The following is a 13,548-nucleotide window of genomic DNA, read 5'->3' as shown; positions in this document are numbered from 1 at the left end:
GTATGCATTTTGGCACATTCCACCTGAACAAAGTGAACCTTAAGGATCCTTAAATAAATACCAAGGTAAAAACCCCTTTTCCTTTAAACCATGCCTGGCTCTTAATTTCAAGACCAGGGAAAGGCAACACTACCTTACCACCATCCAGCACATTCCCAAAGCTCCAGCAGCAATGCAGCCCCACAGGAGCTATTTGGGAAGTGGGTGGAAGGAAATTCTGCACCCACACAAGCATTGGGACAGCTCAGTTCAGGGTCAGAATCAACCACATTGTGTATCTCACGATTTATGCCACTGCCAGGAGAAGACAGAGCAGCCACTGACACACTCCAACAGCCCCTTGTTTGCACCACATGGAAAAGTCCCTCCAGGATGGGACTGGCATCAACAGAAGAGGCTGCAGAAAGGCAGTAAGAGATCCTGCTGAACACTTACTTGAGCAATCACTTAAAATACTGAAAGCAGTTCTCCCCAGGAGCTCAGTGTGCAGAAGCAGTCCCTCACAGTCAGCTCTCCTGTTCCTGCTCTTCTCACTTGATTGAGGGGGGAGATTACCAGAAAGTCTGACATAAAGAATGGGTGCAGATGCTCCTCTCCTCTCAGAGGTCCTTCTGTGCTTGTGTTGCCATCTTTCCACTTTTTAAAGTGCCTTTTCCCTTGAACAAAGAACTGGGAGGAACATACCACAAAAGCTGCAAGTGAGCAGTTGCTAAAGATTTCATTTTCTGTTATCCATAGAGCAATGTGGCCAATATGCAGGGCAAGAAATTAAGTGACCATTCAAAAGCATATTCCCAAGCTTGGGAAGCAGAAGAAATCAGACTGATAAACATGCACACAAGCCAACCCCAGGGAACAGAGTTCCTTAGTGAGGGGAAGGACAGATGAAGAACCACAATGGTATTTTCCTGCTCAAGTTTACCTTTCACAAAGTTGAGCTATTCAGATTTAATATTTAGGAAATCAGTAGAATTCATTGAGGGGGTTTTTTTTGTTCTCATTGTTTCAATAGGAAAAGACTAGATGGTGGCAGGACCAGAAATTCCCCCACTGAAAAAGCAAAGATCTACCAGAAGAGAAAGAGGGGAGAAAGCAAACCATAGGCAAGGTTCTCACTGTTCTCTCCAGAAGGTGAGTTGCACTAACTACTGGTTAGTTTGCATGAGAACATTTAGCAATACTAAATGTCACGTGACAAAAGACAGATGAGCAGTTCTGAGGTGATGGGGTACATCCCAGCTTCAGAGCTGAGAACCGCAACCAGGAGGTGCCCACACGGGCAGGTACCAGCACGGATACACCAAGGGAAAGTGAAAAAACTGCCTGCAAAAAAAAATCCTGGAGTAAGATTTAACTGCAGTCATGGCAGCCACAATCCATTTTAACACTGTCAAACACAGCAAGTTTCCAAAAGATTAAATCACTGCTTAAATCATCTTCATAATTTTAAAAAATGCCTGCAAGATAAGACCAGATGCTAATTGTACCATTTAAATTTAGTGAATGGAGGATTTTTTTGGTTGGGATTTTTCCTTTTTAACTGCAATAAAGAAAAGGCCCAAGGGTCTAAAACTAATAATCTAATAAACTTTGCTAAGTGAACATTGTAACAGATAGGCCTGGATGAGATTTCCTGTAAATGCCAGATAATTTCCCTTGATCTTTATCAGCAGAGATGCTGCTCTAGCTTCAGCAGGAAGAAATTAAATTTGGTGCAAAATAATAACATCTGGGTGAGATTCTGCTTGTCAGACTAGCAGTCCCTTTAGATGCCAGGGTAAAAATATTAAAATTAACTCTGAAGGATTTCACATTTGTGTTTTTAATATGAGTGGTTGGGCTGTATTTCCATACCAACACATTTCCCCTCCCTGGAGACAGGTGCAATTATCCATCCTCTGCACTGGGTCCCCAGACTGGGGGTCTGACCCAAAGCAAGACACATTGGGAGCTCTCTTCCCTGCCAGAGCACATCTCACAGCTGGCACTGCTTTCAACTATCCCATTCCTGCAGTCCCAATTCCTAAAGCCACAGGGAATCTGCCCAGGACCTGCAGGAGATGCTCAGGGGCCACTCCAATGGTGGTCAGGGGCTCCTCTTCCCTGACCATTCCAGCATCCCCCAAAAAGCTGAGTGCCCTGCACAGCCCCAGGCACAGCCCTGCCAGGGGCATCCAGCACAATATCTATAGCTGGAACAGCCTCTGGCACTGCCATCAAAATACTCTTAAGCAAGCAGCAATCAAAAGATCAACCTATTTAAAAGTGTTCTTCTACATACTTTCAGACTAATTTTAAAGACAACAAAAGTAAATGATGTTCAAAGTCTAATGAACCATCCTTCCAAGTCCAAAACACTTTATACAAGGTAATTAAACTGAGCTCCTCAATGGTTCCAGCTAGGAATTCCTCCTCTGCAATGGGATTGCCAACGATTATTAGTCACGAGCTTTTTCATAAGCAGAAGTGGTCAGAAACTGTTCAATTAAATGCTTTTCTTCCCCACCACCAAGAATGGCAAGTCCACATACCAGGGCTTCTCAGAATAACTTCAGCTTCAAAATCCCATCACAGGTCTCTGGGCCAGGATGCAAATAACAGTTAAAAAAAAAAAAAAAAGGGGGGGGGGAGTGGAATATAATAAAATCAAAGCAAGGGATTCAGCTCTCTCCAGAAGAGGAAGAAAGTTCAGAGCCAGAGCACCCAACTGCTGTGCACAACCACAGGGTGTCATTCCCACACACAATAAAAACTAATGTTGCAGTTTCTGTCAAATGGGAAGGAGGGAGGCAGACACTTTGTATTCCACCCAGGTTATTCACCATTTCTGAATCCTGTCCACACTTCCAGTGCCTAGGAAACCACTCACTCATTAGTTTTACTCCATTCTGGTTATTAGAATTGGAACTTAATGGTAACTGCATTAAGAATTACTGGGGGGAAAAAATTTGCTGTTATCCCCTCAGCAATTCATTTGATCTTACATAGAGAAAAACAACATATTAGACTTCATCAGTTAGTTGTGGCCCAGAACAGAGCTCTGCCCTGATCTCACAGGCTTCAGCAGGCCTTGGGTCTTGCTATTAGTGAGGCATAAACAAAAATAAAGCAATTATTCTGCAAAAATATCACCAGGAAGGAAAAAATGCTTGATTGCCCATGACTGCTTTTTTAAATACAGGCAAAAACACCATTAATACAGAATGATGGAACCTTAATAGGACAGCACTCAACAAATAAGCAGTCATTTCACCACACAATAACCATGGATGGAATAAGTTTTGCTTGTGTAAAGGCCCTAAAAAGATGATTACAGATTTAAGTGGCACAAACTAGTGTGTAATCACACTAAAAAATATTCCAAGATTCATTTTGCAAAGAAAAAACAAGCAAACAAACAAAACCATCATGCTATCATTAGAAAGAAAGCTGCCCCAGACAGCAGGGCATCAGGTCACCAAGCATTCAAATACCGCCTGGGGCACCAGGGACCACATTTGGGAACCAGCAGCCTCTGCCACCTTTCCCACAGAATAACCAACTTTGTTGTGCAGTTGATAACAATAACAATACACACAGTTGAGGCAGATCTTACCAAGCATTACACTGAGGTGACAACCAGATCATATCCCTGCAACCTGTATTTTGGGACTGACAGAGTCAGACAAGTCAATACTTGCACACAGATTTTAATTCTTGGAGCACCTCAAGAAGTTTAGTCTTTAAATTTCCATTCATTCTTACAGCTGCAGGAATATTTAGGACAAACCCTGCAGAGTAACCATACAGCAAACCAGGTGTATTACTAATCATAAACAAGCATATATAATATCTATAAACACATGAAAACAAGTGAACAGAAAGCTTCCAGCCATCTCACTTCCAATTGCCCAGTGCTGAGGAAGAGGAGCAGAAATGCTGTCTCCTCTTGCACGTGACTGGAGCACTCCGAGCACTCACCTTGGAAGACAGCAGCGTTCTGGATGACAAGGAATTTCAGGTCCACACTGGCAGACTGCAGCAGCTGCTCCATTTTCAGGCGGGCGGTTGCCTGGTACTTCTCCTCCATCTTCCTCGAGCAGCACGTGGAGCCCTTTGGGATACATACCTGCAGATCAGTCCCTGGAGAGGCACAAGAAGAGTAGAAAATTCACATTAGGAGGTGAAATTGCTTAGAGTGGAGAGGAAACCAACTCCAAGCATCAGTATGGCCGCAATTACTGCTTGGGCAAATTGATGACATTTCTGGAATTTGTCCTGAGCAAGCAGCTTGGCCAAAGTAGAGGACTGATAAGGCAGAGCCCAGATTGCTGAGCAGTGGCCCCCAAGAGCTGTGCTTGCCTGCCAGCACAGTGCTTGCTTCAGCTCCCACACACTCCATGCACTGCTGTGCTGGTGCCAAGCAGAGCGATCCCGAGCCTCGCCCTGCTGTCTCCTGTGTGCCCACAGCACACCAGTGAGGAGTCACAGGCAGGCTGAAAAGATAGAGTGGGAGGTGGAAAACAGAGACAGGATTTGAGGCTCTGTATTTACAGTGAATAGAGCAATGTATGTAGTACATCAAGGAGCATATTCTTGTAATTTGCATGAAGACTTAAAAGTAATTTGAAATGTAACAGTGCTATTTGCCTGCAATTTCTACCCTTCTGTATCCCCAACAACCGTAATAGCAGAAGGACACAACTATAATGATTTACTTGGTTTTTTAGTGCTGACTTTTAAATTGTACCACTAATGTCCCCATCCCATGCTTCCTCCAATGCAACAGGCAAAGCTCAAGGCCTATCGCTTCACTTATGGACATCCCGCTGCAGAGGGACAGATCCTGAGGGATGCTCTGAGCACTGCACAAGGCAAGAGCCTCTTCAGCAGCACCTTGATTCATTCACCAGGATGGGACAAAAGCCAGGGGATAAAGACCAGAGGGACACCACTTGCTCTGGAATCTCCAGCACTGCTCTGTGATGCTAAACTTCGTTTTTTAACATTCCCAAAGCATTTATTCCTGGAAAAAGTATACAACTTTAAGAAAAGTGTTGTTAGCTAAAAATAGATAAAATTTAGGGAAAAAAATAGAAATCTTTCTAGGTTCAGACAACAGAAAATGAAACAAAAGAGCTGGAAGTAGCAGCAAAAAAAGTCTCATCTTCAATCAACTTTTAAGAGCAAACTGAGGCCCCAAACACACAACCAGAGCAACAAGCTCATATCAAAGCAAACAGCTCTCATGCAAAACACATCTAATCTGATGCTGCTCTTAGAAACTGAAACAGCAAACAACAGCTCCATTAAAAACGGCTATCCAGGGTCAAAGAATAGCCAGAACCTCACATTTCAGTGTCTGCCACCCAAACTGCATCATGCCCAAACCAAAAGCAGCTCCCTGCTAGGTTCAGCACTGCCAAGAACCAGGATTAGGAAGCAGTCCCCAGGCCAGTGACCAACAGCCCTGACAGAGTGAAGGCTCCTCACACCTCTCGGCCCTCACTCTGCCTTCCTGCTTGTTATAAAGGGTTTTTTCCTCAGTAAAAGCTACTTTGGTAATTTACATCTTTGCTCTGGAAGGATTATACATCCTTTCAGACTCTTGTGAAGGAGAGGAGACAGGAACCTTTTACGACATCCACTCTCTCCCTAATTACTAGAAAGTGTCAAAAGTCACTTTTGCAAGTGTAGTCTAGAAGAACAAGATTAATATTAATGTCAGTTCAATCATGTGCCTCCTGAAGAACAGTCATGCACAGTGCCAAGGGAAAACCAGCTGTCAGGGCTCAGGAGCAGCAACAGCAGAAATCCTCCTCCCTCCAGCCCTGTCCCTTCCCCTGGCACAGCATGGGAAAAGGAACATGAAACACTTCATCTACAGCACACACTGCATGTGGAGAAAGGAGATTTAACCAGTGCAGGTCCTGCTGTGGCTGAAAAAAAACCACATTGTAAAGGGGGAGAGAGGGGTCCAAACTCCCATCCTGGCTCCCCACTGCATCGGTTTCCCATTCTGCAAAGCAGGATGCCCAACACAAGTCCCTTCCTCAAGCCCTCTGACACAGACACAGAGCCACCAACATCTGAAACTCGAGCCTCAGTGGTTCATGAACTCATCCACCCCAGAGGAGCACAGTGACAGGTATTTCATGCATTGAAAAAATAAAAGGGACCAAAAAACCACATAACAGCAAGATACTGCATTAATGAGAGAAGCAGTTATATAACAGCAATTTAAAGAGGTTTTTTAAAGTCAAACCCAACTCAATTTACACCGCAAAAAAGCTTAGCATGGTCTCTTTAACACTACAATACAGCCATAAATTTCTTTTTAATACAAAGCTTATTTCCTCCTACATTTATTATATTAGGACACATTTCAAATTATAAAATAAAAATCCTTCCATGATTAATGGAAATACCAATATAGAAAACCTGAGTGTTGGCAATTAAGAGGTCTCTGCAAGTTAAAGCCAAGGATAGGAAGCAGCAAGGTCATCTATTCACATCCCATCCTTCTTTTTAGCAATTAAGCCAAACTCTCCCCTTAAATAGATTTTTATTTTTGTGCAGTAAAAAGAAAGACACTTGCTGTATCAGAGCAATCACAGAGGAGGAGGAAAAAGCCTGGCAATTAACTCAGCTTAAAATGTTTTACAGAGACAGCCAACTAACACCAATGACCATGATAAGAAATGTCATGGTAAACACAACAGGACAACAGAGGCAGGGCAGGCTCTTGAAAGGTACCAGGGACAAGGTTCTTCTTGGCACAGTGCTGCTACAGAGGGATGAGGAATGGAGGCCTGACTCCCATCTGCCAGCTCTTTTCTGTGTATGGCTTTCCCAGATGGTGAGCTGGCTCAAACACTCCCATCTCCAAGTCCCCCAGGAGAAATAAGGATGGGAGGTTTTGATGCCAGTCCCTCAGGAGCCACAAACCCACCCCGCTGACCTCAGCCCCAGCTGACATGGATGAAACAGAGACAAAACCTTTAGACCTGCAACTGTATTTGGGGTTTATTTGTGCCATTGCTTGAAGGAGCCTCTTCTGCACTCAAGCTGCAGCACCCCCAAGAGCCCGAAGGGCCGGGGGCTGTGCAAACCATGTGTGCTCCAGAAGTGTGAAGGATGAAGAGACACACATACCTGGGAACACTCAGCAAGCCCACGGACCAGACATGAGCAATAAATGAATTAGGGTGCCACACGTTTCTGGCTCAAAAAAAATGCATGGAAAAGGTCCTGTGAGTCATCAAATCATACCTCTGCCTCCCAATCCACCCCCTCTCAGCATTTTATCTAAGACAAACACCTCCAGCAATACTCCAGCTTGTGAGATAGCAAAGCCCATTCTGCTGCCTAATGGCCCTTACTGTTAAGACTGTTTTCATCTCCCAACCTACACAACCCCTTTTTCTTAAAGTTTCAAGTCATTACACCTTGTAATGCCAGTCTCAGCCCTTGCAAACAACCTTCTCCTTTTGCTATAAATCACTACAAACTCATTTTCAGAAAGAAAGTGTCCCTCAAATTACTGCAACCGTTTTATTAAATTGCATTTGGATGCTCACATACCAATCTTTGCAAGATTAGTGAGATGATGAGATGCCAAGCACAGCAGCCTGACCCTCTGACACCCAGCTCCCATGGATAAGAAGGCACTGGCTGCAGCCCCTTCCATGGGTGCAGGAATGCCAGGCACCATCAGAGCTGTGCCATTTATGCCATCTTGGGGAACAGTAGTGTAAATGCTCCAGCAATTTCACATACGCTCCCAGCTGACAGAAATAAACTCTAAAGCTGCAGTAATTTCAGTAGCACCCTGCCTCTTCCTCCTCCTGACAGAAAATTTTTACTGACGGACGGGTAGCAGTGACTTGAAACCATTACATTTGACTTTGATGTACAATTATTCCCACAGATAGGTGGTTAGTACAGCAGAAGTGAAAATAATTTCAGTGGATTAAATGTCAAAAATAAAAACCCTCAAGATCATCTATGGGGAGTTGTGGACTCCTTCACAAGGCTGAAGGATTTTCCTTTGATTTTAAGCATTCCAGGATAGCTTCAACCCTGTCATCAGATACAGGAAGACAAGCTGTGCACACTGGGGCACGTAAGCCTTCCCACCTAGATCCAATGGCAGTTTAAATCAGATTAACATTCCCCCCAAATTTACCCCAGACACTGGCAAAATAAGAACCTCTCCCTGCTTAACATTACATTCCTGCAGCCTCCTCCTGTGTGAGGGGGCTCTGCTATGCCATGCAGTGGCACCTTCGCCTTCTGCAGTCTGGAAATGTCAGAGGAGTTCCTCCCACCCTCTTAACTCAACAATTTGTTAATATTATCCACAAGAAAGATGCTGGTTTGGGTCAATTTGCCTCCTCCAATTGTTTTACAACCAGCATCATGCTTTAAATAGATAAAAGCAGTGACTCAACATTTAAATGTAGAGGATTTCCCCCCAGCTTTTTCAATACTTTTTATTAAAAACTTTTAGATTATGTGATTAGGGGTTTGTACATCTGTCAGTGCCTTTTAATGCTCAGCATTTGGGGGGAGGAAAAGGAAATGCAACTGTTTAGAAACCAGAATCCATATTTAATGCTGATCTTTTTAAAACCTAATTAAAGAGATATAAATTATAAATCAACCTCATTCAATAGGTGATTTAAGTTGGACCAGTATGGGTACTACATGGGATATTTATTACTGCTTAATTATCCTTTATTTTCTATTCCATCTTGTGTTTCACAAGGCCATCTGACTCTGGATTCCTCCCCTGGTGTTACAATGTTGGCCAGATGATTCTCATGCAAATCTAACACTCTATAAAAACACATATTTTCAAAGAAAACATTACAGAGAAAAATATGTTTTACAGAGCAAAAGTTTCCTCCTAACAAATGTACAAATGTATCAACACTGTCATCAATGGAGTTAACTTTCGGCACCCACTCCCCACACAGATTTATTACAGTCACATGCACACATCCTACAGCCATTCCAAAGACTGGGAAGAACACTCTTCAGGATGTTGTTAAAGTTAACCTCTGGGAAAAAAAAAATAAAATTAATGATCTCACTATAAAACCACTGCCTGGGAAAGTTGCTAGATTTTAGGGTTCTGCTCCTGCTCTCTTAACTATCAAGAGAACAACTTGCAGGCCTGAAATAATTAAGAACAGAAAATTCAATTATCTAGTAAACTGAGCTCTTAAACTACCATGCTTAGCTAAATGGAAAGGCTGCACAGGGAGGAGCATCATTAGTCCCACTCAGGAGAAACAGAATAAAAGAGCAGGAGTACAACGGAAACAAGCTCATGAGCAAAGGCGCATAGAGACCAACAGGAAGAGTTGAGATTTTTAATTTTTAAACTGTACGTTGGCACACACCAGCTGCAAAAACAAAAAAAAAAAAGAGAGAAAAGAAAGCTTGACATGCTTAGCCAGCCACTTGTAAAGCCTTACACTTCAACTCCAAAAGGTTAATCTCCTATTTTCTTAGGGTGAATCCATATTTGCTTCCATCAAAGAAAAGGAACAAAAAGCTGTAAATAACAACTTGCTGTGGGAGAAGGAAACAGACCCACCAGCAGATATTTCTGTCAAGATAAATATTCCTCAGTTTTCCATTGTCCCAGAGCAGAGACATCCACCCCCTCTCCTCATCCTGCCAAGGCACCAGCTCACCCCTTCCCCTCTAACCACATGCACCAGCATGTGGAGCATCACCACCAATACAGAGAAACCCAAATGGCAAAAAGGAGAGAAAAGCAGAGCAGGAGAAATGGAAATTCAAGCTGCTGTTTATAGATAGGAGAAATTATGCAGAGAAAAGGAAAATGAAGGAAAAAACTAAGACAGGCAACATAGGAAAAAGAGAATTTAGTTATTACTGTACATGAAGCTACCCCAACACAGAACCACAGGCTGGTTCAGGAGCTGGCATTCAGTCTCATCTTCATCAAAACCTAGGAAAAGCACTCTCCCATCACCCTGCCTTCACTCCTCCCCAGCACAAGATCTCTGATCCAGCTCCAATCAAGATGTTGCCATGAATTACATCCTCCCACCCCTCGGAACAGTCAGCTGCATCTGACAGTAGTTGAGCCATGCTGTTCCCCACCTCTGAGCATGCTCCAGAGTGACAAAAACCTGGTCCCCAGACTGCAGAACCAGAGCAGACCAAGCTTCTCACTGCCTGGTGCATGCCTGCAGCTAGAATTACTCCCAGAACATCAATACTGCTCACGAAACAGCATGACACTGTTCTCACATTTATCAGAATTGCCTTTTTTTTTTGGTTTGTTTTTTAATTAGAAGTGTGGTCTCTGTCTACTTCAGAGCTCTCCTACAGAGAGTGCTGTGCCAATGTCCCTCCAGCCCACACACCACTGATGCGGTAAAACTGAGCTGTGGGACATTTCTCCTGTGTGTGTTGCAACTCAGCAGCATTTCCACTACTTACTCCTTCAGCCACAACTGCTCATAATGCAAATTGGGTCTTCCAGAAACAATTGTTTTCTGTTTGTGACCAAAAACAAAAAAAAAAAAAAAAAAAAACAAAAAAACCACCAGAAAACCATATTTTAAACAAGTTGTTTAGCTTCAGTTTCTCCAGGTGGTAGGGAAAGGTTCTCAGAATTGATTCCATGGTGATTTGTGGCTGGGAACTCTGAAACTTTTTTTAATTGACAGATGTATGAAAGGAAGAAAAGCAATAAACAGATGCCTGGAAAATAGTCCTTGAGTGATGTTCGCCTATTACAGAGATTTATGCAGCTGCTACTAGGAGAAGCAAGTGCTCTAAAGTGTAATTACCAAACAGAGTCATGCAAGATGGGCCAGATCCAAGGTATAAGCAAGCAGTCATTGCTTTAATTATGATCAAGTTTATGTACTTAGGCAAATGTAAAATCCACTTTCGATTTGATATGTGGGAACTTTATCATCGTAACAAGCTGGAAGCATTCACTTGAAACACCAGCCCTGTTATGAGGTATTGATCCAGCTCCCCACAGGCTCTGCAGAGAGGCAGAGGGCTCCTTACTCCCCCTGACTATCAGGGATGTAGCTGGGGCTCACAGGGGAGCAAAAGCACAACAGAGAAACCCCAGTAACCTGAACCCTGCTGGGATGGGAAGATACCAGGGCAAAAACACCCACTGCAATCACAGCCAGGCCAGGCTACAGGATGCTACTGGTTTCTGGGGAAGGACCAATCACATTGCAGCATGGCAGCCCCAGCAGCACCTCAGTACAATGGGAGTCATCCTCCAGGAACCTGCCCACCCCTCGATCACCTCCCTAGAGTATGTAAAAACATACTCAGTAAAGTTACTTAGGAATCAAAGCAAGAATTTCACTGACTTTCAAAAGAAACCTTCCCTTCCTTCTGACAAACAGAATTTGTCAATTCAGTGGTGATAAGAGCAGCTCTTTCCCTTTCCTGCAACTCTTCATGCAAACATGTCACTGAAAGTATTTCCAGTGCCTGTTCCTTACTGACCAGGAGACCAAGGCCCTGTGGGACAGAAAGAGATGCTGTTCCCGCAGCTAGTCTGAAAGGACCATTAAGTGTCAAAATTTATATGAGAAAGGAATGTAGGTAGTGACAGGAAAGGTACACTCTCACTTATGTCCAAACTCCCCTTATATCTCTCACAGGTCTTGCTAAGCTGAGGCATTGCTGCAGTCCTACAGACCACAAGACTTGGGATTTGCACCAGCAGCCGCAACGTCTTACATTCCCAGCCCTGGGCACCCCATTTTCCCCCTTCCTCTCCTGTGCTGCAGCAGATCACTGCTGAAGGAACTCTTGTGTTTCTGGCCTGTGCGACACCAAATGCGAGAAACGTAACTCAACACATCGTTATTAGAAGCAGCCACTGCTGGCGATGATCTCATTGCACCTCCCCTGCCTGTCACGTTTGCCTGTTACCTCTTCCTTTTCATACTTTGATCATAAGCTTTTCAGGGCAGGCGTTCTCCGCTGCGTATTGAACCCAACACAACAGCACCAAGCTCTCCAGACAGCTCCATAACGCAGCCATCAAAACTGATCCGTTTGTGTACACATACTCCCAGCACACAGCCACCCACCCGGAGCAGCCGACATTCCCTAGCTCCCAAAAAACTGCAAAAGATCCTTTAAAAGGCAAAGAATTCAAGTATTTCACTTACATTTTAAAATAGCAATGAGGCATATATACGGAAAGCAGCCTTGCTGGGCGTAGGTGGTGAGGCAGCCACCTGTAATAAGAACTGCAGAGCAGAGTAACACCTCTCCCAAATCTATTGCAGACTCCCACTGCGCCTTCACCTCCCGCACAGCACCCGCACAGCCCGAGGCAGCCGCGCTGCCTCTTTCCAGCCCCATCCCCTGGAGCTGCGGCAGACCCCGGGCTCGGGCTGGGATGAGGGTTTGGATGCTCTCGGAGCAGCCTTACAGAGCGGGATTGCCTCGGACCCTGGCACACCTCGCGCTGTGGAAAGCAGCTCTGGCGGACCCGGGACCTGCAGAGACGTGACGGGCGCGCGGAGCCTCCGCTCGCCGGCCAGGACACCGCGAGCTCCCAAGGACCTCACACCGGACCCCCGACAGCGGCATGCGAGGACGGGGCCAGCTGGTCCCTCCAGCAGCGCCGCGGCTCTGCCCGACAGCTCGAGCTCACCTCGGCCACCCGGGGTGAAAGACCCCCCTGAACAAACCGAGCGCAATAAAGATTCGCTCTCCAGCGGGTTCCCATTACCGCGACGTAATCCCAGGCTTCGTGTTATCCCCATATCCGAGGCGCCGAGCCCGGCGGTCACCGGCACGGAGCGTCCAGCAGCCCCTGCCGCCGGGGGAGAGGAGCTCCTCGCGGGAGACCGGGCAGCCCGCACCCGGCTCCGCAGCGTCCCGCAGCCGCACAGCGACCCCCCGTCCGCGGCCTCGGCTCGGGGCGGGGCAGCCGCTTCGCCCCGCACCCGAACAGCCCCGGGTGAACCCCAGGGAGGGGATGACAGCCGGCTGGACACCACGGAGAAGGCGATCTCACCTGGCACGGGGCCTTCGGGGACCCACTTGGCTCCGGGCTGCAGCACCTGGAAGGCGGTGCGGACCGGGAGGCAGGCGGCTTCCCCCGCCGGCTGCGCGGGCACCGGAGCACCGAGCAGCACGGCTGCCAGCAGCGGCAGCAGCAGCGCTCCGCTGCTCCCCAACATCCTCCCGGGCCACCGGGGCGCTCCTCTACGCGCTGCCAGCGGGCATCCCCGCCGTGCCGGGATGCGCCGGGACTGGGAGCAGCGGAGCGAAGCTCAGCCCCGCTCCTCGCTCTGCGGGCCCCGGCCCCGCGCGCGCCTCCCCGCCCCGGCCCTGATTGGTGCCCGCCCCCCGCCCGCGGGAAACTCGCCCCGCGCGCGGCACCGCCCCGGCGCTCATTGGGCCCCGCGGGGCTGCCCCGCCCCGCCTCGCGCCCCTGCGCGCGCTCCCGCCCGGCACCGGCGCCGCTGCGGACGGGCGTGGGGTGCGCAGCTCCGCGGGCTCACACCGCGCTGAGCGCTGCTCCCG

At 46.6% G+C, this 13,548-nt stretch overlaps 1 protein-coding gene across 3 annotated transcripts in view; it reads right to left on the bottom strand.

Moving 5' to 3' along the window:
* Nucleotides 1–13,346, bottom strand: part of GPC4 (glypican 4) — a 238,069-nt gene extending 224,723 nt beyond the window's left edge. Inside the window, exons 1-2 of one of the 3 annotated variants that reach the window (XM_032123487.1) lie at nt 13,037–13,346; nt 3,961–4,122 (exon numbers count right to left, since the gene is read on the bottom strand). In XM_032123487.1, coding sequence (XP_031979378.1) covers nt 3,961–4,122; nt 13,037–13,202 — 328 coding nt within the window. In that variant the 5' untranslated portion in view covers nt 13,203–13,346. The remainder of the gene's footprint in view (nt 1–3,960; nt 4,123–13,036) is intronic. The other 2 variants (XM_032123483.1, XM_032123484.1) reach the window with 2 other exon arrangements.
* Nucleotides 13,347–13,548: the final 202 nt, after the last annotated feature.

The sequence above is a fragment of the Corvus moneduloides genome, chromosome 14 (genome assembly GCF_009650955.1).
Source record: "Corvus moneduloides isolate bCorMon1 chromosome 14, bCorMon1.pri, whole genome shotgun sequence".
NCBI lineage: Eukaryota > Metazoa > Chordata > Aves > Passeriformes > Corvidae > Corvus > Corvus moneduloides.
This window is presented reverse-complemented; position numbering and strand designations above follow the sequence as displayed.